The sequence below is a fragment of the Cryptomeria japonica genome, chromosome 5 (assembly GCF_030272615.1).
Source record: "Cryptomeria japonica chromosome 5, Sugi_1.0, whole genome shotgun sequence".
NCBI lineage: Eukaryota > Viridiplantae > Streptophyta > Pinopsida > Cupressales > Cupressaceae > Cryptomeria > Cryptomeria japonica.
The window spans coordinates 253903557-253930900 of NC_081409.1; the positions used below are offsets into that span (position 1 = coordinate 253903557).

The 27344-nt window shown below is 35.4% G+C and overlaps 1 protein-coding gene across 1 annotated transcript; it reads right to left on the reverse strand.

Annotated features, from left to right (window-relative positions):
• Positions 1–1489: 1489 nt before the first annotated feature.
• LOC131875857 (probable L-gulonolactone oxidase 4) lies at positions 1490–3518 on the reverse strand. Its single transcript, XM_059220556.1, has 2 exons — positions 2567–3518; positions 1490–2325 (listed from the first exon to the last, which is right to left on the reverse strand). The coding sequence occupies exons 1-2, from the start codon at positions 3516–3518 to the stop codon at positions 1490–1492; spliced, it is 1788 nt and encodes a 595-aa protein (XP_059076539.1).
• Between the last annotated feature and the right edge of the window lie 23826 nt (positions 3519–27344).

Here is a 27344-nt window from a genome sequence, read left to right on the forward strand (position 1 = left end):
AAATCAAATAAACATATTGCATATTGTAAAATCACATCACAAGGCTTTTGCTACACATTTAAATCCTTTTGGTAATGCAGTCACTTTTGTTAGAAACACAGTTGTCGTTGTACCGAAATAACGATGTATTAATGCCCAATACAATTGCAAGACTTGATAAATCCACGAGAGGTGATTAAGCCATGTCACAAAATCGAGCAGTGTCTTGTGCATCACAAAGAGACCAAGGGCGCACACCTTGTAACAATCCCGCCAGCGCAAGTGAGGGGTTTGAGCCTGTGACTCGGGCTCTGATACCACTTGTTAGAAACACAGTTGTTGTTGCACCAAAAGATCAACCTATTAATGCCCAATACAACTGCAAGACTTAATGAATCCATGGGAGGCGGTTAAGCTATTTCACAAACCCGAGCGCTATGTTGCACATCACAAAGAGACCAAGGGGTGCACACTTTGTAACAACTTTGTATGGTAATTGTTTCATTTACATGTAATTAAGAATATTGTTATCCCGATTACAGGATTTTAGAGATCGTTGAAGAAATAGATATTCTTGAACAATATAAGGAGCAAATACACGAACAATAAAAGCATTAATATACAAGGTTAAAGAGTCCAAAAATATGTTGATAAGTACCATGCATGGTCACTACAACTTGGAAAAGATGTGATAGATAGAGAGGCGTTGATGAAGTATATGGGAGTGTTGTTCAATCACATGAAAATGATTTATTGCTGGAACGAAATCAAAGTGTTCATGAAGAATATGGACAAGACCACTGTATTGAGATGGAAATTAAAAAAACCACCTCTTATTATCAAATTACTAGTGTGAGAACGAAAAGATTCAAGGTGAATACTTGAAAAAGGATATAGAAGTGGAAAAGAAAAAGAGATGACTACTAAAAATTGCCATGGAGACCAAGGACAAGGAGAATGTTCTTAAATATTGTGATAAATAAAGATACCAAAAGGAGGCATTTTGAACGCTTCACATGTACAAGAACACATATCGTAGCAAGAAGGTGATAGGAACTATCGCTACTATTTGCAATTAGAACATTTGACAAGCAATTATAAAATATTTAATGATGAATTAAAGTATGTAGTCAATTTATCTTTCACAAATTTCAAAAGTCTTAATAATTTAAAAGCCTATAATTTTACAACAATTTGAAAAAAAATTACTTCGATCTAATAGGATCTCTTATTAAATTCTCGTATCTCTAACTTAAGAAAAGCCATATAATATTAAAAAAAATAAAATGATTATTTAAATTCTAGACCATAAGAAATGCTAGAATGACAAATATTAAAATAAATCTATAAAAATATATAACCAAATGATATATCAAGTACTCCTTACAGTATAAAATATCAAGTTGCAAGTTATGTAATCAACACGCATTTATTTGTTGAGGATACATTTGTTATTTACTGCATTGAATAAAACTAAAGAAGATTCCACACAGAGCGGAGCTATAAACTGTTAATTGAGTTTTGTGCAAACACGTGCCTTCTTCCAAACCTTTCCCGGTTTGCAGAAGTACCCTTTTTGGGGAGCACAATGACTGTCCTCTCTACACTTGCAAACTTTGTCCAATGCGCACCCATCCCTGAAAATCTCTAAACTTCCTCCCTCGATCCCAAACAGACCATCTGTCCATTCATTAGAAAATAGTCCGGACGAATCAAATTTCTTCTTCACCTCCATGAACTTTTCTAAATTAGTTGCCCTCTTAGCTAGTCCTTGAAACAGGTAACCCCCTGATTTGCCCCAATGTAACACGCCACCATGCTTCTCAATTATCATCTGTTCAATCTCTTCATAGACATCTTCATTCCACTTGGGTGTACCGACCGCCCTTGACCTATAATTCATCATGTCTAATGTCACCACATCCTCCTTAGGTCCCAAATACGCATCAGATTTCTTAATAGAGCGCATAAATATTCCTGACATGTCACACAATTTTTGAGGATTCAAATCCCTTATCCTCTTCACATCCTTTATTACTTGGGGCAAACGAGATACAGGCACTCTTAGTTCCACACCAAAGTATAAGGTAGCATATATTCGTCGATCCCAGGAACAGACGGTCTCATTTTTATCTAAAATTGATGTGGGAGTGCAAGCCACAGAGTATCTTCCTGCTTGGCAGCCACCAGACGTTTGCATGTGGTGATTGAATCCTATTACCGGGTACCCCGTAAAGCGTTTTCCATCATTGAGAAAGCCGCTACCATTAATTGCAAGATCAAGTGTCTCGTTTATGAGTACACTGCATATAGCTTCAACGTCTGCCCTATCTTGGATTGCTTCATCTACACAATAGAATCAAATAATTAGATGAATAGACACGAATATTATTTAAATTTGTGATGAGAAGGTAGAACATTAAATCTTTAAAAAGTGATGGAAAAAAACAATAAGTTAACCCAAAGGCCTGATCCTTTAACTAAGCATTCGGTGTCTACTTTTATAAGAAAACTATTTGTTTATCATTATCATAATCGTTATTTATTTGGTGAAGATGGGCACATCAATTTGTTGACTTGTACTCACAATCTGCCGCTTTTCTTTCGATGTCGACTACACTGCTGGCGCTGCCAATTATAGAGTTGAGGCCATCTCCTGGAACATTGACTGGGTGTCGATCAATGGGAATATAAACCGCCTTCCCGTGTGAGGGAATCCAGTTTATGTCTGCAAATTCATGAGCTCTCAGGAAACTCTCGGCTTCATATTCCAGATCGGTGTCATCCTTCACCACGGTCGAAATGGAGCGCTTGTACATTGGCTGCAAAGCGAATGTGAGTTCGGAAATCGCTCCAAGAGTGCCCAGAGACAATCTGGCAGCATTCAATTCCTCGTCTGCTTCTGTCAAGCTGATCACCTTTGCATAGCCTTGGGAGGGAGAAGCAGGAACAACTAATCTCATTGCAACCACATACTCATAAACGCCACTGCCTTTTCCAACGAGGCCGCTGTCATGGGCGCCGGTGGAGATAACGCCGGCGGCGGAGACGCCGCTCCAGTAAATCATGGCGTTCAGAGCCAACCCTTCCTTGGCGGCCGCCTCCAGAACGTCGCTCATCAGCGCTCCTGCCTGAACCCTAATTGTCATGGCGGTCTTATTCACTTCAATTACAGAGGCATAGTTTTGGGTGGATATGATGAGGCCTTCGCTTCCCACGCACACCAGTTTTGGCTCACTGTGAGACAGCTTGCTCACAACTTTGATTCGTTGCTTGTTTTTCACTGCATTCGCAACAGCTTGCACAAGCTCTGCTTCTGATGTGGGCCATGCAGAATTCTGAGCTTTACAAATCCCACGGTCGTCCCAAACGCCTTGGTAATTGAAGACGTCGCATGCATTGCTTTTGCATTCAATTGCAGGAGGCGGCGCACAGGTTGCCTGAGAAGCCAACGTTGTTATGCAAAAGTACTGCAGCGACACACACAGGACCAGGAAAATGATGGATGTGGTCATCGCAACTGACACAGTTACACGCATTTACTCGTGATATTTTTCTTGTATTCTCTCTAGTGTGAGTATAAATAAGGCATGAGTGAATGTTACCCTCGAAATCTTTGTTGCACCAAATACCTAAAGTTTTACAACTTTCGTTCACGAAACAATTCAATTCTTCAAATTTCACATGAAAACTGTCATTTCGCTTTTATACGGCAATACAGACGATTCTGGGTATTGAGTAATCTTACCCAAATGAGAGCTTTTCCAGATGGTGATGGTGTTGGTGTTCTCCCGGAAGCAAAGCACGCCATCTATTCCAAACGTGCGCTCCGTCATGGCTATTTGCTGCACGAACCGAGGCTTGACTAGTACCTACCAAACGTCTTGCATGATGCGTTTTTTTCTACTCTGTGAGGGAGATGAATTCTTTTACGTGACTTGCCAAGAACTCGTTAAGAAGGATTTTGGTTGACTTCATTCATATTTATAATATATATTAATCGACAGAGTTACATAGGAATTCGGTTTTACAAGTGCGAATGGTTGGTTTATTTAGTTATGACATGGTCATTCTTACTTGATCACGACGATTTTTCATATCATCGTCTTTTTTAGAGTATCACTCTATCTCTAATTAGCTCAACCATGAAATCTTTTTGTATAGTTACACCTACTTATTTTACTTTCTATTTTACAATTAAGATTTAAAAATTATTATAGTCTATAGATCATTTGATGTGAAACTCCATACTCCTTATATTTTTATATTATGTTGTTTTCATAAATTGTCATCACATGAAACTAGTCAGTCAATCTCCAACACTTGTGTTTCATATTCAATATAGTTCACAAGAATGCATCTCACATGACTACAATCGGTCTACTTGGAATTCAATGCATTTTAATAAATAAAGATTTATAGCCATTCGTCTTTTAGACGTGGGAATGGTTTGTTTACTTAATGGTCATGACAATTTTCGTTATTACTTATTCAAAAACCCAACATCAACTTTTCAACGTAGCAACCATATATGAAGTTCTGGTTGTGTCAAGAATTTCTTATCTCTAGCATCTACGATACACATTGCTTCCATAGATTGTACGATGTCGCTTCCTCCAGAAAATAACCCATTGTATACTTCTCCAATGCTTGGAGAGTTTTAATAATTATCTTTTCTTCTTGTACATGATTATGCGTAGTCACAATAATCAAAGCTTCGAAGCAGATTTCGGTGTTTGGACTTTTAAACTCTTCTTCATCAAAACGATTCGAATCTAAATCTACATCTTCGCTCATTTTTTGAGATAAACGGATTTACAATACATTTATGGTTAATGGGTAAGAAAAGAGGTAAACGATGACATGTGTTGCATGGGGAGAGAACCAAAGATGTGGTTGGAGAAAGAGATCGATTATGCATCCCAAGTTGACAAATATTCAATCTACTTTAAACATGCCATGATCTAGATTGTTGCCAATTATTTCATCAACAAACCGAAATCACTTCACACTTTTATGACATTCTCATGTATTGTTCACTCTTCTCCTTACTATGACTCTCATGTGTATTAGGCGAGTAGTCCATGATCCGTACTCAAGTAATTAACCATTTAGCTTATTATTATTATTGTTGTTGTTGTTGTTGTTGTTGTTGTTGTTGTTGTTGTTGTTGTTGTTGTTGTTGTTGTTGTTGTTGTTGTTGTTGTTGTTGTTGTTGTTGTTGTTGTTGTTGTTGTTATTGTTACTGTTATTGTTACTGTTACTCTTACTGTTACTGTTATTGTTATTGTTATTGTTATTGTTATTGTTATTGTTATTGTTATTTTTAATGCTATTGTTATTTTTATTTCTATTGTTATTTTTATTTCTATTGTTATTTTTATTGTTATTGTTATTGTTATTGTTATTGTTATTGTTAAAGCTCTTAATGTTTATATTATTGGGTAATTTATGAAATCTCTTAATATTTATATTAAAGGAAAACTAGATATAGACACTAGACATGGAAAATATAAATTATTCATGTATACCACTAGAAAAAATTAAGGAATAATTTAGTGATTGTTAACCATCTTGTTGAAAAAGGACACAAATTAGCATTTGAGGATAAATTTTATATTATTAGCGATAGAGACAAGGGGGAAACATTTTAGCTATTGTAGATATGACAAATAACTAAATGTTACCTTCGATAATCAAAGTTAGTGAATCAAATGTTTTTTATGCTGCTATTGAGCATGCAAGTTGGTTGTGGCACCAAAGGTATATACATTTTATTTTTTAGGGATCTTACATGTCTAGGAAAAATATTGTACATGGTTTATTAAAATTCAAGCAAAAGGAAAGGAAGTGTGCAAGAGTTGTGTACTTGGAAAAGCACTATATGGACATGTTTCTTAGAAATGCATGGAGAGAAAATAATCTATTGAAGCTTATTCATTCATATTTGTGTTATTATATGCCCAAGGTAAACAAAGGTATAAAGAATTGCATGTTTATCCTTGTTGATGACTTTATTAGATGCATGGGTTTATTTTTGAAGAACAATAGTGTTTCTAATAGAGCATTCAAAATGTGTAAAATCTATGGGAGAAAAATAAGTGCAAGATATATAAGTGTTAAAGAATATATAGAGGCGGCCAATTTTGTTTGGAAGAATTTAATTAATTTTGTGCAAGGAATGGAATCAAGAGACAATTAAAAATACAAAATATGATACAAGAAAAAGAACGAAATAGTAAAACAATTAGAAAGAAGCATGCTAGAAGAAGAGATCAAGTACTTTGTTGTTTGTTTCACAATTAGGAGATCAATTATTGTGGTATGACATTCTGGTGGCGTCAATAATTTCTTATCTCTAGCATCTACGATTCAAATTGCTTCCATAGATTGTACGATGCCGCTTCCTCCGAAAATAACCTATTGTATCGGCCTTCTCCAATACTTTGAGAGTTTTAATAATTATATTTTCTTCTTGTACATGCTTATGCGTAGCCACAATAATCAAAGATTCAAACCAGATTTCAGTGTTTGGACTTTTAAAGTCTTCTTCATCAGAACGATTCAAATCTAAATCTACATCTTCGCTCGTTTTTGAGATAAATGGATTTGCAATACATCTATGGTTAATGGGTAAGAAAAGATTTAAATTATAATGCAACCATTCTATTGGCCTATAAAACCATGGACAATGTTTGTAAAACAACTTTCAATCTTATTTCATGCAAGATTTTTCAACAACCGTCAATGTTATACACGTGTTGAATATCTCTACATTCAACGTAATCTCCATAACACGATAACTTAATTTTCTACCTCACAAAGGATTGCATATTCATGACTCTCTCTCCTCTATCTTTTCATATAATGGTTATATTCCCTTTCTTCTAACACGGTTAAATTTCTAGGAACAAAAAGATTGCAAAAATTAATCAATTAACATGATCTTATTTTTTAGTGAAGGGATATCATCATTCTGCACTCAAAAGAAATTATATGACATCAATCTACAAAAGATTATTTGTAGAATTAGAAAAATATATTTCAAAAAAATGATAAGTTTAGGTCTAATTATGGTGGTCATAGTACACAAGGAGATTTTAGAACAACAATTAGGGCCAATTAAAAATTAATATAAACAAAAAATTCAGAAAAGAATTGAAAAAAATCCTCATCAATCTTCAGTGTGCTACACACTTTTTCCCAAAGAGGGTTAATTTTTCTTTCTACTTGGGTCAAAATATGGTGGTTGTACATGTGCATGGTATTGTTCTAAAATAGGCATTTTTAAATGGCGGCTTTTATAAACCCCTTTTGAAAATTAATTTATTTCACCACGGTATTAAAATAAATTACATATTTGTAAACTAGACTCGGAGTGTTACATTTCATATTACTGAACTTTTTTGAGATTCATTCTGGAAATGTTTCAAAATTTTAGATCAATTGCACGATAACATTTGAAAATCAGGACAAACACCTCCAAGAATGATGTAGGGACTCTGCAGGGTCATAATTTTTGACTCGGTTGTCCGATTGGCCTAAAATTTTATACGGAGATGCATCATGAGGATTTTTTTGGATTGCCGACCGAACCTAGTTCAGATGGAATTCGACTCGATCAAATTTTCAAGGCCCAATTCTTTCATCCGGGGATTCAAAAAGACTATTTTCTGGTTTTTCCCATATTTTAGAAAGTTGATTTTTTAGTTATTTTCAAACTCGTGGTTTTTATTAGTTTAGAAAGTTGGCAATTTATGTCAAAATCATGTTCTTTAGATATTTCAAAGTTTAGATGATTTTCTGGATACAGTTGAAAATTACCAAAAATGTGGTAGATTTCGAATTCTATAAAAATCTGTCAAAAAAGGGAAATTTTTGGTTTGTTTTTAAAATAGGCCAATGTTTTCATTGCAAGGAATTAATGAAGGTGGTTACACCAATTTTCTACTAAACTAAAGGAGTGAGTATCTCATGACCAGTTCACAAGAAGACCATGCAAGGCCTCACCGAAAATCATTGTACCCGATATATAAATTTGTATCCTTTGACTCATAGTACACATAAAAAAATTGTTGCATATATGCTAAAATTCCATTTATAGAACCACTCATAGATACACGATATAAGAAGTTAACTATCGTCAAATATCTAGACACCAACTGCCCAAAAATTTCTGCTTTCACTTCTAGTATATTTATAATTCCAAGGTGGAACAACCTCAGGGATATCTCCATTGGATCAAATTAAATCTATAGTAAGGTTTTCTCCTTGGCTTAAATAGAACCTCCGACCTTTTCGCCGATTAGGATCCTTCTCAATTATCTTGGCAGGTACTTATTATATTTATCTTAGAATTTAAGGTGAGTTTTCATATATATAGAATTCTATCATCTTTATTTAAGGGTCACTACCTTCCACATTTGACCTCTGACTGTAACATCCATTGTTATTTATTTTAGTAGTTCAAAATTGTATCTTTTTAAAGCTCCATTATGATTACTGTATGCCTAAAAATATCGTAAAACATGAGTCTTCTCTGAGACTCGGTAAGTGTTCTCCTACTACCCTAGAAAGTTTCCTCATATCTAGCCTTCTAAATTTACTATAAAATATTGGCAGTTAAACTAAGCCAAAAAATATATATATGAATGACTTAAACCTCCCACAGAACCAAAGGGAATATCTTGCTAAATGACTTTACCCTTATCCCCTCCATCCCACCAGATTAGTAAAGAACATATTCCAAATCTCTATTACAAAAAACAAAACAAAACAAACAAAAAAACAATTAAAGAAGACATGTCTAATTCTCTCAGAATGTTTACAAATTTAGAACATAAATTCAGCATGGAGGAAGCAATAGCAAATGGGATCTTTTAGAAAATGAATAACCATTTAAAACGAGTAAATTTAGTCTCTAAAACATTATTCAATAACGTTTTAAAAGTACATTTTGCTAATGATTCCTTGAAAGATCAAGATTCCAACATTTATTTAAATGATTGGTGAGGTCGTGGGATGAATTTAAAGATTTCTTAATGTTTCTAGACTTCAAGTTTGGTGATTTAGTTCCTTCAGTCAAGGTGAGACCCTCAAGAAAAGAATTATCATGGAATTTGCAAACTAGGAAAAGAACATGATTCTGCGCATCTCTTTAATAATAGAATAAGTCCTCCAATGTGTTCAAGGGAGATTAAAATTCATCACTCAAGTCATTCGAAGAATTAAGGTGGTTGTTACATAGGATATCATTAAAGCATTTGGTACCTTTTTAGATGCCATTATTTAGTCGAGCAACCTTACAATAAGGCCAGAGTCTGGTCTTTATTCATAAGGTTCCATCGGGTTGATCTCTTACAGTTCAATTAACATTTATTAGAATCCTTAACATCATAATAATATCTCTCATTCTTTCCATATGCTTTTGAACACTTTGGATCCAAAATGAAATGCTAATTTTTTTCTAAAAATAATGTCATTTATGTCTCTCAATCCTATACCGCCTTCCAATTTATATCCCTGGATCCTAGACTTCCTTCCGATTTATCTAAGCAACACCATTTCAATTTAACAACATGTTTTTCCTTATTACCTCTCCTATCTAACCAAAGAAATTGTCTGATAATTTTTTGAATTTCATTTATTTGGCAACTACTAAATTGATACACAAAGGAATAATATAGGTTTTAGGATGATAAATTTTTGGCAGACCCGAAACCTGCCTACTAAAGATAGGTATTGTTTATTCAATTGACACATTTTTTAAATATATTTTTCTCTTAATCCCTTCCCACATCTCTTTTATATAGGGGTCGAATATGAAAGGAATACCCAAGTATCTAACCAATTCGTTAGGTACACCCTATTGGAGCTATAATTTAGTGAACCATATTGGGGGGTTGCTATTCTAACTAAGCATTACGCTTTTTTTTTCTTGGAGATTCTAGCTCCTGATGCTTCACAAAATAGATTTAGTAATTTTTTTCTTCAAGATTAGAAAACATGATGCTATCATCAACAAATTAAAAATTAAAGAGGTCTTCTCCATTTGGAAGAGACACCCAAGACTCTAGGTTTAGGAGACAAGGTAGAGTGCCTAGGATTGTAAAAGATTATAGATCTAAGGTTATCAAAAACAAGACTGGAGCATGATGACAACGCTATGTAATTTACATTTACAGAGAAAATAGACAAGACAAGGATCCATTATCATCTACTTGAGCTACCACATAATTCAAAAGAGTTCAAAACTTTTGAATTGTACCACTTGGGAAACCAAATTATTCAATTTTCATAATTAGAAATGACCACTCCACTCTATCATATGCCTTCAAGAAGTCTGGCAATAGATATTTAATGTTTTGATTAGAATTTCTAGACCATTCCATGGCCTCCCAATTGGTAATCAAATTATCTAAAATGTATCTAACCGTAATAAATCTTGTTTAGATAGATCTAATAAATAATGGAAATGTACCCATAGGTCTAGGGGCAGATATTTAGTTGGGATCTTTAGGAGAGCCAAAAAAATAAAAACAAAAAACAACCCCAACCAAAAGGAAACTACAAGAACATGTCCTTTAAAACTAACTAACAATGATCGAGCCAACACACAATACCGAGAGTCTAGAAAAGAGGGAGAGAAAGCACTCACCCACCGAGGCAAAAAACCATACAATGGAAAAAAAAACTCCTGCTAGAAGCCAAAGGGGAATATAGAAAACCCCCTCCTCCAATAAGCCCCTTCCATCACAACCGACCTTGCCAAAACCGAGTGTCACCTCCAAAACAAAGCCCTAAAGGTGGATAGGACAACCCAAAAATGAACCAAGAAAGCCATGTCCACCACTAACAATGGAAGAAATGGTACACACAACAAAGAAAACTCAACTTAGGGAAAGGGCACAAAAATGAGCCCCCCATGAGAAAAGCCACAATCTTTGCCATACCTAAAAGGGCAGAACCATGCCAAATGCACTGTTGATCAGGGGCAACCAAATCCGAATGCACAACAAAAATAAATTAACATGCTAAAAAAGAACCGCAAACACAGGGGCCCCTGCAGCATTAGTGGTGCCAGAAGAAAAAACATGGGATAAAACGACCGCCAGAAAAGAATGGTACCTAGGAGAGCCTCTAATCAAGACCATCGAGGCAATCAAACAACCTCCCTCATCATTTGGATCATCCACTTCACCATTTCCATCATCACCCTCCATGAACTTAACCCTACCTACTCTTTCTCATAAGGTGATAGATATTAGTCTTTCAAATTTGTTGTGAAGTATAGTAGCGAGAAGTTTATCAATCACATTGAAATCACAAGTGCATAGATCACAACATTAGTGAGAATACTTGAAATAGGTAAAACAATATAGGCATGGAGTAACTAAACACGGAGTTAGGTATGGGCTAGAATTTTAAATAATTAGTTTCTTGCGGAACAACACACAACGAGACAACATATAAGATTGAACCTTTCTTTGATTTAATAGAGAAGGCCCCACTTTCTACTGACCATAATCTTTTATCTCCTAAGAAATTTGAACTTATCCTTGCGTAAAGTTTCCTATAATTATCTTCTCATTGTTGATTTCACAACACACCTATAAGAAATGTATGTATTGTCTATTCTAACACACGTTCCTTTAGGCTTTCCCATGATTGAACTAACACCAACCTCCAACACAAATAATTACTCATTCAATCTAACTATATATGACCCTAAAATAGCTATACTATGAAGATAAATTAGATTGATACAAATCTCCCTTGACACCATGAATAGCTTTACATCAAGAAGATAATGAAGAGCGAGTTCAACTTTCCTATACACAATAGATAGTGATGTGTGCAAGATGGAACACTGGAATCCTGACCAGTGGGCCTACTCATGATGCTGAGATATTTAAATCTGCACATCTACAGAAAGTAGGAAGACACGAACGATTAAATTTAGTATATTTACCGAAATCTAAATCTCACGCTCAGAAACTTGAAAATGGTAAGTGAGAAACAAGAAAGAAATGACTCTATCTTTCTAGTAGGTAGAGAAAAGGTAGCCATATCAACTATGAATCACTCCAAAGTTAGAGACTCGTGAAAGTTATCTTTAGTAACGAACGAGCAATATTTTTTTTACTTCCTGAATCATACCACAATTTTCAAATATAATTTTGCATTACAGATGTAATCCGTTTCTACATAGCAAGCACGTCATTGCCTTCGTATTGTTCCTAAGGGACATCATTACATAAGTTTGAAAGAAAAAAACTTGTAGAATACTATAAACATCGAGTTAGAGAAGTAGGGTAAAATATAGTGGAACTGAGAATGGGTGTTTCTAGTAGTTAGCCACCCTTTCCAAAGATGTGGATTGAACACCCCTTGCAAAAGAATAGATTATTTCTTAGCTCTATGCCATTAAATGAGCCCTTATATTTAGAAATTAATGTGGCCTCATGGAATTCCAAAAGTCTCGTGTGTGAAGGAGGAATCCCCCAATGTAATGGTAGGTGTAAATCCATATCCCACAAACCATCAAAGTGTCCTACTCCAAAAACCTAGTATCTCCCCTTCTGCTTGGTAGACATATAAAATCTCCTTGTTGCTTACTTTTGAAAGTGGAAATAAAAGAGACACTAGGATTTTGCTAAAGGAAGCTTGAAATTTAAACTAGATGATAAAATACCATATGAAGCTTGCTTCCACCCTTTCAATTTCATATCATCATTTTTTTTGGAAACCCACAAAAGTACCAAGTTCATCACAACTCCCTAATACCCCCTTTTAGTGGCTTTGATTTTTATTTTATTGAGAATGAAAGGTTCTCCTATTGAAATCATCCTATCTACTCACTCATGGTCAATAGTACATCATAGTGACATAGTTGAAACAACATGAGCTTACTTATATGAACAACATATTATTTACAATATTAAAATAGTCTATAACCTAAGTCTCCTCAGTGCTGACCCAAGTGGTTCACCAATGTTTGTAAATTTCCTTTGAAAGAAATTGTTGAAAGTTGATTTTTGGTGATTGTTGTTTTGTTGAGTTGTTGCTGAGTGCTCAGTGGATAAATTGAAAATTGCTTGTTTTGGTTTTACATTGTTGTTATCCACTATTCCATCATTGACGACATTTCAATTTCTATTCCAAAATTTAGGCTTATCATTGTTATTTTTGCTAACATTGTTGTTAGGAGAATTAATACCTTCTTTGAATAGCTTCAACTCACCCTTCTTTACCATAGCTTCTTCCATTCTAATACCATTATAAATCATCTTTTCAAAATTTTGATGGCACTGCATTTTTAATGATAACTCATTTGTCCATTTAGGTTGTCAATGATCATGTCTATCTTCTCGTATTCTGGCACTGTTCAAGGATATCGTGAAGCTAATCTTCTTCATCTCTGTAGAAATATCATGAAAGGTTCTCGACTCTTTTGTTTAGTATTACATAAATTGAGCATTTTTACCTCATGTTGAATGTTATAAGAGTATTGTGAAACAAACTTATCCACCAATTCTGCGAATGATCTAATTCTAGGTTGAAGTTTGGAGAACCATTTGATAGCTAGTCAACTTAAGCTTTTTGGAAATAATCTCTTCAGGTATTTATCTTCATGTGCAAACTCCATACTTAACGTGCAAACTTATCGTATATATGATCCCGGGGATTAGTGCTTCCATTATATTTATCATATCGAGGAGTTTCACAACCTGTAGGAAATGGTATCATGTTTAGATTTTTATTGATGGGGTAAGGACATATTTCTTGAAGCGAGTATCTTCTAACAGTTCCTCTCTGTATATCTTGAATTTGTGTTTGCAGCATTTTTATTGGTTGTGTAAGAGCTGTGATAGGATTATCAACATTATTTTTCCTTGCATAACCATGGGTGTGCGTTCTTGTATGATCTTGATCTCTTCTTGTGTCATCTTGACCCCTTCTTGTGTCCTCATTAGATTTGAGATGGTTGAGAATGGGAGTTTCCTCATTAGTTCTTGTGTTATCAGGAATTGATGTGTCATTAATTTTGAGACCAAAAATATCCTCATGTCATTCATTATTAGGGGAAGAGTCACTTCTCTTTTGTACTAATTTTCTCACATCAAAATCTTGGGGGAGTGTAGCACCAGATTTAGCTAACATTAGGAAGTATTATTCTTTTTCTCCCTCCAATATTTTCGACATAAATTTATGGAATTTAGGATCTTGTTTGATTTCTCAGAAATGCTGTTATGTTTTTTCCCCTTCTTGTATTTTATTTTCGGGTTCCATGTTTCTATAATCTTCAGTTATTTCCAATGTTTTGATTTCAATTTCTGTGATCTTCCGTCTCTATGCTCTAGTTAAAAAGGGCATACATTTGTGTTAGATATTGTGCAAGGATTCGATTGTCTAAAAGTTGTTTCGATAAGTCATCAACCATCAATGTAAATGTGATAGAGTGATATGACACGAAAAGATGATTCAAGTGTTTAAAAGTTTGCAAGTTTTTTGATATTCTGTTTTGGAGTGCAATGATGATTGAGACCGCGAGGCCCTACTAAATGTACGATATGAGAGATCTCAAATAAGCCCATCCTTTGAGACTTTAATCCCGAGAGGCCTATTTTTAAGAGTGCATCAGAAAGATTAGGTCTAGCTATACTCACTTGGGTCGTTCTCATAGGGTGATTACTTTTTCCCACTGTGACAGGCTTGCTAAAGGTAATCAAATCTCAAACATAGAAGCGTTCAAGGTTTGGAATTTCTGATTGTCCAAATGTAAAAGAGCATACTCTTCTACCTTTTAAACAACTTCTCATGCATAGAAAACAAGATATTAATTTACCATTAGCAAAATAAGTGTGCCTAGAAAACTTAAAGAAGACACAAAGTTTGGTTGAGTTCCCCTTAGGCAACCTACAAAAGAAATACGTTAGTAGTCATGTTGTTTTGATGAAATGAATTTGTGATAAGTGTAATCTTCGACAATTATCCTGCAAAAACCAGTTAGGCTGCTAGAAAATTTCACAAAAAGACCACGGTTAGCATTAGTAATAGCAAAATTGAAGCATGAAAACCCTAAAATGTAATCTGTTTTGAAAACACAAGCAAAATTTCATACAAGTATTCTCACCTGCTCGTACGAGTATTCTCACATTCTCGTACGAGTATACAAAGAAAATCGTATGATACTACAAAGGATTTCCTATGAGATTCTGAATTAGACCCGACCAGAAACTTGGTAGATTGAAAATTTGATAATATTAAGAGGCCAAAAATGAGATTTCCAGCTCCACGAAGCGTGCCAAAATGTTGTGCCTGCAAAGTATGGTACCTACAGCTGTAACACAAACACTCAATAGATCATTACAAGCATAGTTAGAAAATGGAAATTAAATGAAAGATAAACCATGACAAAGCGACCTATCACCTCCTAAGAGATGCGAGTGTGGATTTTCTCTCAGATCTGGACAAGCAATCCCAGTTACTTGACTACACCTAGATGGAGGATTTGAAATGATAATATGCAAGCTAGATGAGTTTGATTATGCTAGATTGATCCAAGAGTCTAATTAAGCTAATTATGTGCATGATTAAGCTATGATGATGATGCAATTAAGCTAGAAAAGAGATTGATTAAGCTACATGATCCAATATTCAGAGTGATAGGAATCCCATTCCCATTCATTAGAACCTATTTCACTTGCAGCTTGAAATCTATAGATTTATTCATATAGTGTTTGATTTGTTTCTTCTTCTTTTCTTGCTATATCTTTTCTTCTTTCATATTCAACTTCTTCTGGACTGAGATTGACTGTTGTCAACCTTTCTATGAGTTCTCCTTGAGTAGTACTACATTTGTGCTTGTTTTAATTGAGAGTTAATGCTGCTTGGGAGGTGCCTTTAGTTTGTTTCTCCTGTTGATTTGAAGCTTGCTTGTTTTTCCATTTGATGTTTTCTTGTACTTGTTGCTTGGCTGATTCTTCTCCCCTTTCAATTGCAAGTTGTTCTTGTTTGTTTTCATATTCCTCTTATTGTTGGCTAGAAGATGTGTCTTTGGTTAAAGTAACTTGATCATACCCTAAGCCTGCTTTGTCTGTAGCTTGCTAAGTGTAAGGTTGGATAGGTTCTGAGATACCTTCTTTTCTTTTTCCTATAGGACTTGTTCTAGTGTATCCCATTTTATGAAGAATGTTAAATCCTTTTCCATACTTTTCACTGGGTATGTGGACATTGTTGATCTTTTTTTGGAATTCTTCTTCCTTGTATAGCCACTATAGCACATCTTTGTCTTTTGTTTCCTCTGATAAGGTCCCAACACTAACAAATGCTCCATCAAATATTGGAAGATGTTTCACAATTGGTGGTTGTTTAGAGTTTTATGGTTTTCCATAGGACTTAGTAGAGAGTGGTAGTTGTGATATTGAATATTCTCTGTTCCCTCGATCTCTTAGCTGCATTTGTTTTTCCATACTTGACAAAATTGAGGCAAATGATTTTTCTTTGGTTTGTGTGTTTGAAGATGATGCCTCCCTATTATGAGGAACAATGACTTCTTTAACTAGTTTGAGATTACTACAGTACTGAAATGGATTTGAATCTGCTGAGATCGCGATTTCCTACCCATTGTAGGGAAATTTTAGGCACTGATGATATGTTTACGGAACAACTTGTATGTCATGTATCTAGGGTCTTCCCAAGAGTATGTTGTATGGTAAGTCCAATTGTAGAACTTGGCATGCTGTGTCTTTCTGCAAAGGTCCCACTCTGATGGGTAACATCACAATTCCTTTAGAGGAACACTCTTCTTCATCATAGGCTTTGATGGTGATCTTTTTTTGGGGATCAAATGCATCTTCTGAATAACTAGAGCATAGACAAGACATCATGAGCAAATGTTTAAGCCAAGTCCACCATCTATTAGGACACATTTAACTCGCGTCTTATGAATGATGACTTCGATATGCAAGGGAGCATTATGGGGATTTTGTAAGGAAATGTCTTCTTCTTTAATGAATGATAAGTGATGAGGGGTTGTGAGGTGTCCCACCATGGTTTGGAATTGATCTAGATCAAGATCTTTAGAAACTGTTGTATCTACTAATGCTCATTCAAGAATTTCTTTGTGTGCAGTTGAAAGCTTTAAAAGTTCTAAGATGGATATTTGTACAGGCATTTTTTGCAATTGCTCGAATAGATTATATTGTTTTGCAGTGGATGACATGTTAGTGGTAGGACCCGACAAAACAAATTTATCTTTGCTTCTTGTGATAGCATGAGCAAGTTCTTGATGTTGCTTTTCTTTAACTACAATCACATTTAGCACATTATCATATGTATGAGCGTAGTTTCCCTTTGCTTTACCCTTACCATTATGTGTTATTGATGATTCACCCTTCTCATAGTTTGGAACTGAAGTTTTAAAAGTTGTATGATATTCGTTTGTCGTATGTCCATCCACAGTTATTACTCCATTATCAATCAAATGTTGGATGACATGTTTCAACTGCTGACAATTATCTGTGTGATGTCCCTTGTTTCAATGGAAATCACAATAATGGTTATCGTTCCACCAAGAGGGTTTCACTTAAGGTTTGTAGTTCCTTCCTTCTGGCAAAGTAATCAATTTGTTTGTGAGAAGTGTCTTCAGTGTTGACCCAAGTGGTTCACCAATGTTTGTAAATTTCCTTCGAAAGAAATTGTTGAAAGTTGATTTTTGGTGATTGTTGTTTTGTTGAGCTGCTGCTGAGTGAGTGGATAAATTGAAAACTAGTTGTTTTGGTTTTACATTGTTGTTATCCACTATTCCATCATTGATGACATTTGAATTTGTATTGTAAAATTTAGGCTTATCATTGTTATTTTTGCTAACATTGTTGTTAGGAGGATTAACACCTTCTTTGTATAGCTTCAACTCACCCTTCTTTACCATAGCTTCCTCCATTCTGATACCATTATAAATCATCTTTTCAAAATTTTGATGGCACTGCATTTTTAATGATAACTCATTTACCCATTTAGGTTGTCAGTGAATATGTCTATCTTCTCGTATTCCGGCACCATTCGAGGATATTGTGAAGCTAATCATCTCCATCTCTGTAGAAATGTCATGAAAGGTTCTCCACTCTTTTGTTTAGTATTACATAAATCGAGCATTTTTACCTCATGTTGAATGTTGTAAGAGTATTGTGAAACAAAGTTATCCACCAATTCTGCGAATGATCTAATTCCAGGTGGAAGTTTGCAGAACTATTCCATAGCTAGTCCACTTAAGCTTTTTGGAAATAATCTCATCAGGTAGGTATCTTCATGTGCAAACTCCATACTTAACATGCAAAATTATCGTATATATGATCCCGGGGATCAGTGCTTCCATTATATTTATCATATCGAGGAGTTTCACAACCTGTAGGAAATGGTATCATGTTTAGACTTCTATTGATGGGGTAAGGATATATTTCTTGAAGTGAGTATTTTCTAACAGTTCCTCTCTGCATATCTTGAATTTGTGTTTGCAACATTTGTATTTGTTGTGTAAGAGCTATGATAGGTTTATCAATATGATTTTTCGTTGCATAACCATGAGTGTGTGTTCTAGTATGATCTTGATCTCTTCTTGTGTCATCTTGACCCCTTCTTGTGTCCTCATTAGATTTGACATGGTTGAGAATGGAAGTTTCCTCATTAGTTCTTGTGTTATCAAGAATTGATGTGTCATTAATTTTGAGACCAAAAATATCCTCATGTCATTCGTTATCAGGGGAAGAGTCACTTCTCTTTTGTATTAATTTTCTCACATCAAAATCTTGGGGGAGTGTAGCACCAGATTTAGCTAACATTAGGATGTATTTTTCTTTTTCTCCCTCCAATATTTTCGCCATAAATTTATCAAATTTAGGATCTTGTTTGATTTCTCAGAAATGCTGTTATGTTATTTCCCCTTCTTCTTGTATTTTATTTTTGGGTTCCATGTTTCTATAATCTTCGGTTATTTCCAATGTTTCGATTTCCATTTCTGCGATCTTCCGTCTCTGTGCTCTTGTTAAAATGAGCATACACGTGTGTTAGATATTGTGCAAGGATTCGATTGTCTAAAAGTTATTTCGATAAGTGATCAACCATAAATGTAAATGTGATAGAGTGATATGACACAAAAAGATGATTCAAGTATTTAAAAGTTTGCAAGTTTTTCGATCTTCTATTTTGGAGTGCAATGATGATTGAGACCGCAAGGCCCTACTAAATGTACAATATGAGAGATCTCATTAGAGAAAACTCAAATAATCCCATCCTTCGAGACTTTAATCCCGAGAGGCCTATTTTTAAGAGTGAGTTAGAAAGCTTAGGTCTAGCTATACTCACTTGGGTCGTTCTCATAGGGTGATTACTTTTTCCCACTGTGGCAGGCCCACTAAAGTTAATCAAATCTCAAACATAGAAGCGCTTCAAGGGTCAGAATTTCTGATTGTCCAAATGGACAAGAGAATACTCTCCTACCTTTTAGACAACTTCTCGAGCATAGAAAACAAGATATTTATTTACCATCAGCAAAATAAGTGTGCCTAGAAAACTTAAAGAAGACACAAAGTTTGGTTGAGTTCCCCTTAGGCAACCTGCAAAACAAATACATTAGTAGTCATGTTGTTTTGATGAAATGAAGCTTTGATAAGTGTAATCTTCAACAATTGTCTTGCAAAAACCAGTTAGGCTGCTAGAAAATTTCACTAACAGACCACGGTTAGCATTAGTAATAGCAAAATTGAAGCATGAAAACCCTAAAATGTAATCTGTTTTGAAAACACAAAAGAAGAATTCCATATACGAGTATTCTCACCTGCTCGTACGAGTATTCTCACATTCTCGTGGTACATATAATCTAGACCCTCCCTATCTATTATAATTTTAAAAAAAATTTCATGATCTTCAATAGGCAACCTCGACTTTTGGTTGCCACGTCCTCTATTTGGCAATGTCTCCAACTACAATCTTGTCGCTATTACTAAGTGACTATAGTGTAGAAATTTTTGGCTAGGCATATAGTCAATGAATGTTACACCATTTGTATCTATCTTTATTTGTTAATGGACATGTTTTGCAATGGGATGTGAAAGATTTTATCACAATGCTTCCCGACGAAGATAGTGACATTATTGATATTCATGATCCTCTATATTCAACTGATTATGAACGTGTTTCTGATTTAGTTGTTACAGGTGCGTGCATGCATATTTTGTAAATTACATATATGTACATGTACAAATTTTTAAATTCTTTATTAATTTAATATTGTTCAAAATTAATTTAAAAATGTGTAATGAACTAATATTGCTTGTAATATATATACATGCATGGTCTATTTTCACAGGTGATATTTTTGTACTGATTGCTGATCCTGACAATACTGAAAGTGTAGATTATTATCTACTGATATGCACACAACCAAAATTCAAGTTATTGGAATCAGTCAGTGATGATGATGGGCAACAATATCCCACTGGTTCAGTTGTTGTTGAAGGCACCTATTATCAACAAATAAAGATAGATACAAATGGTGTAACATTCATTGATTATATGCCTGGCCAAAAAGTTCTACACTACAGTCACTTAGTAATAGCGACAAGATTGCAGTTGGAGACATTGCCAAAAAGAGGACGTGGCAACCCAAAGTGGAGGTTGCCTATTGAAGATCATGAATTTTTTTTAGAAATTATAAAAGATGGGGAGGATCCAGATTATATGTACCACGAGATTTAAGTTCACTTGTCATGTTTGAACAAGTAAAATATATTAGATATGTCTTATTTTGATAAACTCATATATATATTTAGATATCTCTAGACATGTGTAGCAATTTGGATAACTTGTGGAAATTTAGTTTTGTTGATGCATTTTTTTTACGTTTTATATGTTGATTTTACATGTTTTATTCATCTATGTATTCATTTAATTTTGATTTACACATTTATAGTTTCATTTAATTATGTTGTATATATAGTTACACATGTATATATAGCTTCACTAAAATGAGCAACTAGTTATGTTGTCTTAAGGTGTTTTAAGTGGTCTTAAGGGGATTTAAGGGGATATTTGCGTCATTGATTCTTTTATATTTTTACACATGCATGGATTCATTTTATTCATCTATGTACATTCATTTCATTTATATTTACACATACATTGTTTCATTTAATTATGTTGTTTGGATTCATCTAATTATATTTTCCTAAGATGTTTTAAGTGATCTTAAGGGGATTTAAGGGGATATTTGCGTCATTGATTCTTTTATAGTTTTACATATGCATGAATTTGTTTTATTCATCTATGTACATTCATTTCATTTATATTTACACATATATTGTTTCATTAAATTATATTGTTTGGATTCATCTAATTATGTTGTCCTAAGGTGGTTTAAGTGGTCTTAAGGGGATTTAAGGGGATATTTGCATCATTGATTCTTTTATATTTTCTACACATGCATGGATTCATTTTATTCATCTATGTACATTCATTTCATTTATATTTACACATATATTGTTTCATTTAATTATGTTGTTTGGATTCATCTAATTATGTTGTCCTAAGGCGTTTTAAGTGGTCTTAAGGGGATTTAAGGGGATATTACATTTTTGAAGTAAGTTCATTAAACATGTACATAAACACTTAACTAAAATGAACAACTAAATTAAATTTTAACGACTAAATTTTTTTAACAATGAACAAAGTTAAAATAGACATAAACACTTAACTTTCATATACACATGTACAATTAACTAGAACACTTAACTAAATTCAAATGACTTAGAGATTCTATCATTTAAACACTTAACTTTTAAAAATGTAATCTATCTATATATAAACGTGCAAAGTAGTATGAAATGTAGATCTATCTAAAACATACACATATATGTCTATGAAGTGTACATATATCTAACACACACACACACACACAAACATGAAATATGGAAAATAAATATCTAGTACACATACACATATGAAATTGTACAATACACATGTATGAAATGTCGAGTACACTTGTACAAATATATATGAAATGTCTATAAAATGTGTGCACATGCACGCACGCATGCACACACACCCACCCACCCACACACACACAGACACACAGACACACACACACACACACACACACACACACACACACACACACACACACACACACACACACACACACACACACACACACACACACACACAAATAATGGGTTACTCGGGGCCCTGTCCTGAAGCATGTCCCGATCCATACGCTTGCAATAGAGTATGCACACATAAAATCATACATTAAACATTTACTTTTGAATGTACTAAAGTAAATTTTTTAAGTAAGATAGATTATGAGAATTTGTACATAGTCAAACATACCTTTGAATAGTCTCTAACATCACCACCGTGTGCATGTAGGATTCTAGGACGTCTATGTGATGAGGAGCTCAACCTGCGTGATAGTGGTGCATCTTGCAATGTTGAAATTTTGTTAGATATACATGTGTACATATATATTTATAACTTTCAAACTAACCCTTTAAAAATAGAACTTAAATATTTAAGATTCAATTAATTTAAAGTTATAATGTATGTACTTGTGTCTCATGATGAATAGGGTCAATGGCAATGTGCAAATCCTCAAACATTGCCCCCCGCGCCTGCAATATAAATTACACATGAACTTGAACATGTATATTATTTAAACATTCATTATTATTTAAATCTAATCTACTTGAACATGTACATGTACACATGGTTGTAGATAAACATACCTCGGGGTCTCTAACACCTCCATTGCGTGCATGCTGGACTCTAGAATGTTTACAGGATGAATGGCTGATCCTGCGCAATGCTCGCTCATCCTAGACAATGCACACATTTTGTTGGATATATCTATATATATATAATTTAAATCGCTTGAAATTATTTAATCAAAACCTAGATATCCATTTAAATAGAAATTAAAAAATAAAAAAATAATAATTTAAACTTTATATATACCTGTGTCTCCTGATCAACGTCTGGGTCAGTGGCAACATCCAAATCTCCATACATCGACCCTAAAGTGATACCCTATATAGTTCAAAAAATACAATCTAATATATATATATAATTAATTTAATCTATGTAGTTCATGTGTATAATATAAAATATCTAAATTAAAATTAGTAAATTATATATTATATAATTCATACCTCTCCTGCAACATGTAAGGCTCGTTCGATCCTGCTGATGTCAGAATCATGCAAGGAGTCCACTGCAACATGACCCCCCTCACTGTCTGGCTCCATAAGGTGAACATCCTCAAAAATCCAATATCAGGTACTGTGGCCCGATCAACTGATGTATAAACAAGAGGAGGAGGTGTATCCTGACCAACTCCTATATGCTGGGGTGGGGCAGTAGGATGTGCAATAGCAGTAGGCTCAGAATCTGTATGCTCACAACCATGGCTAGATGCACTTGGTCTACCAAGTGCTTGCCTAACAAATGATGGGGCATCCTGTAGTGGGATCCCATGCTCCATAGCAATGACCTGATATGCATCTAAGAGATCATTGGATAAGCATGTGCTCATCTACCGTAAAGGATCTATGTCATGCATGCGTGCAACATCCATCAATGATGGTATGTCTACTCAAACATATGGATCATCACTCACTGATGCATCATTATGAGACCAAAACAAATATCTACCCACCCGATCTAATGTCATCTCATCCACCTATGTGGCTATAGTAGCAATACTGGAAAATATGGATTGTCGAGTGTCATTTGACACACTATCTGCAACATGTGCTAGTTTCTCACTCTTGGGAAGAACCACAAGGTTTGGACCAATCAATGCCTATTTGTTAACGGGTGAGGGTGTACTTGGTTGTCTAAACTTATCTAGAAATACGCCCTTCACTTGCCCAACATGTTTCAAAAAATTAGTGTAATCAACATCATCCAACAAATGAAACTCTGCAAACAATTGTTTGCAGAAATAAAGGGGCAACTCATCCTTTTGGGGCCACCTATGATGAGTGGCTAACCATCTAGGATAGATAAATGGTGCTACTAGTGCATCCGTGCACCTGGTAGGCATATATCTTTTCACCCTACCAAAGGCCTCATAATGAGGAAACATGGTTTTCAAATCAATTGTGGAAACCCTATCACTCATCGTGCCCCATTTCACAATACCACGTACACTGCATGAAAGGGATCTATAGAATTCCTCTGCGTTGACCTCGTCATATGGATTATAATTGTCGACGAGGTCAATCATATGAACTAGCTCATGTCAAATAGTCTCACCCCTTTGTTTATTTGTTTGATCACACATGTTTCCCAAAGTGATATTTAAATGATCTAAGGCATGTTGGAGTGCCTCAACAGTCTGATTGTAGAGTTGCTGTCTCTCTCGTGGAGTTGTTGCAGACCTATGTGACGTCTGCTCACTCCCACAAGGATGAACACTAGGCTCAGAAGTACTCGTGTTATGTGATCTAGGCTCGTTAGACATTAGGTTTAATGGATAATGTAGATCTAGATATATATATTTCTGCACATGTGCATGCATGTAGTACACATTAAACAATAATTAAAAATGTATACATACATTTAAATAATTTTATTTACATATTTAGACATGTAAATTAAAAAAATTAGATATATACATTTAAAAGAAATTTAAACGTCATAAATGCATACTTGAGTTAAATTTTTATAGATATAAAGACAAATTTAAGATAAATTTCTAGAGATCTATGCACAAAAGAAATTTAAACAACTATAAATTTAATTTTAAATTTCAATATATGTCTAATTTACAATTACATATATTTTCATATACAATAATTAATTTAAAAATTAGTCAATTAAGTCAAATTAAGACCCCAAGTTAAGTCAAATTAATTTACAATTAATTCACAATTTTGCATATGTACAAATTAATCAATAGGTCCTAATTTGATCTTATGTGGTCCTAATAGGTCGTAAGGGGTGCAAGTAAATTTTGTAAAAGAAACCAAGCACTTGCATTATCTTGAATGATGTGGAAACAAGCTCATCAGCTGCCTAGAAGAGAGCAATTGGAGAAAAGCAGAGGAAATTGTTCAAGGATGATAAATACATAGAGAGTATGCAATACAAACAAACAATGTCTGGAATGTGTGATGTGAACTCTAATTTATGTCCGGAGGGACTAACTAGTTTTGGAGTTGGATGGGGAAACTTATTGGGCCATGCTTGGAGGAAATCAATGTGTTCATGTAAGGGCCACCTTTTTTCTATTATGAGAATGATGCTTTTGTACCGAAGGATATTTGGAAGACAATATCCAAAAAATTCTATGGTGTGGAACTAGAGTTGGTGGACTCGTCGAAGTACTTTTCAACTTCCAGAAGACTAGAGAATGATTCTTTCAAAATCACCCTTCTATTGGGAGATTGTGTACATATCCTGTTGGTCTTCTAAGATGCTAAAAAGTGTACTTCAAGTCCGCTAGCTCAAGTTCCACACCATAGAAATTTTTGGAAATTGTCTTCCAAATATCCTTCAGTGCAAAAGCATCATTCTCATAATAGAAAAAAGGTGGCCCTTGCATGAACACAATGATTTCCTCCAAGCGTGGCCCAAAAGGTTTCCCATCCAACTCCAAAACCAGTTAGTCCCTCCAGACATAAATTAGAGACCACATCACACACTCCAGACATTGTTTGTTTGTATTGCATACTCTCTATGTATTTATCGCCCTTTAACAATTTCCTCTCTTTTTTCCAATTGCTCTCTTCTGGGTAGCTGATGAGCTTGTTTCCATGTGTCCTTATAGGTCCTAAGGGGTGCACATGTGTCGCAATGGGCCTTAAGTGGTCCTAAGGGGTCACACATGTGTTCTAACACATGCGTGACCCCTTAGGACCACATATGACCCCTTGGGACACCATTTGGTCTTATGTGGTCCTAATAGGTCCTAAGGGGTGCACATGTGTTGCAAGGGGCCTTAAGTGGTCCTAAGGGGTCATGCATGTGTTAGAGCACATGCGTGACCCCTTAGGACCACATATGACCCCTTGCGACACCATTTGGTCTTATGTGGTCCTAATAGGTCCTAAGGGGTGCACATGTGTCACAAGGGGCCTTAAGTGGTCCTAAGGGGTCACGCATGTGTTAGAACACATGCGTGACCCCTTAGGACCACATATACCCCTTGTGACACCATTTGGTCTTATGTGGTTCTAATAGGTCCTAAGGGGTGCACATGTGTCGCAAGGGGCCTTAAGTGGTCCTAAGGGGTCACACATGCGAGACCCCTTAGGACCACATACGACCCCTTGCAACAACATTTGGTCCTATGTGGTCCTAATAGATCCTAAGGGGTGCACATGTGTCATAAGGGGCCTTAAGTGGTCCTAAGGGGTCACACATGTGTTAGAACACATGCGGGACCCCTTAGGACCACATATGACCCCTTGCAGCACCATTTGGTCTTATGTGGTCCTAATAGGTCCTAAGGGGTGCACACATGTTGCAAGGGGCCTTAAGTGGTCCTAAGGGGTCACGCATGTGTTATAACACATGCATGACCCCTTTGGACCACATATGACCCCTTGTGATACCATTTGGTCTTATGTGGTCCTAATAGATCCTAAGGGGTGCACATGTGTCACAAGGGGCTTTAAGTGGTCCCAAGGGGTTACACATGTGTTCTCACACATGTGTGACCCCTTAGGACCACATATGACCCCTTGCAACACCATTTGGTCTTATGTGGTCCTAATAGGCCCTAAGGGGTGTACATGTGTCACAATGGGCCTGAAGTGGTCCTAAGGGGTCACGTATGTGTTAGGACACATGCGTGACCCCTTAGGACCACATATGACTCCTTGCAACACCATTTGGTCTTTTGTGGTCCTAATAGGTTCTATGGGGTGCACGTGTTGCAAGGGGCCTTAAGTGGTCCTAAGGGGTCACGCATGTGCTAGAACACATGCATGACCCCTTGCGACACCATTTGGTCTTATGTGGTCCTAATAGGTCCTAAGGGGTGCACATGTGTTGCAAGGGGCCTTAAGTGGTCCTAAGGGGTCACACATGTGTTAGAACACACGTGTGACCCCTTAGGACCACATATGACCCCTTGGGACACCATTTGGTCTTATGTGGTCCTAATAGGTTCTAAGGGGTGCACATGTGTCACAAGGGGCCTTAAGTGGTCCTAAGGGGTCATGCATGTGTTAGAACACATGGGTGATCCCTTAGGACCAGATATGACCCCTTGCGACACCATTTGGTCTTTTGTGGTCGTAATAGGTCCTAAGGGGTGCACATGTGTAGCAAGAGGCCTTTAGTGGTCCTAAGGGGTCACA

Bases quoted from the DNA above. Each gene is read 5' to 3' on its own strand.
- LOC131875857 (XM_059220556.1), bottom strand. From the start codon at position 3,518: ATGCGTGTAACTGTGTCAGTTGCGATGACCACATCCATCATTTTCCTG. The intron at 2,326-2,566 runs GTGAGTACAAGT...TCTATTGTGTAG, and splicing joins CGAAAGAAAAGCGGCAGATT to ATGAAGCAATCCAAGATAGG.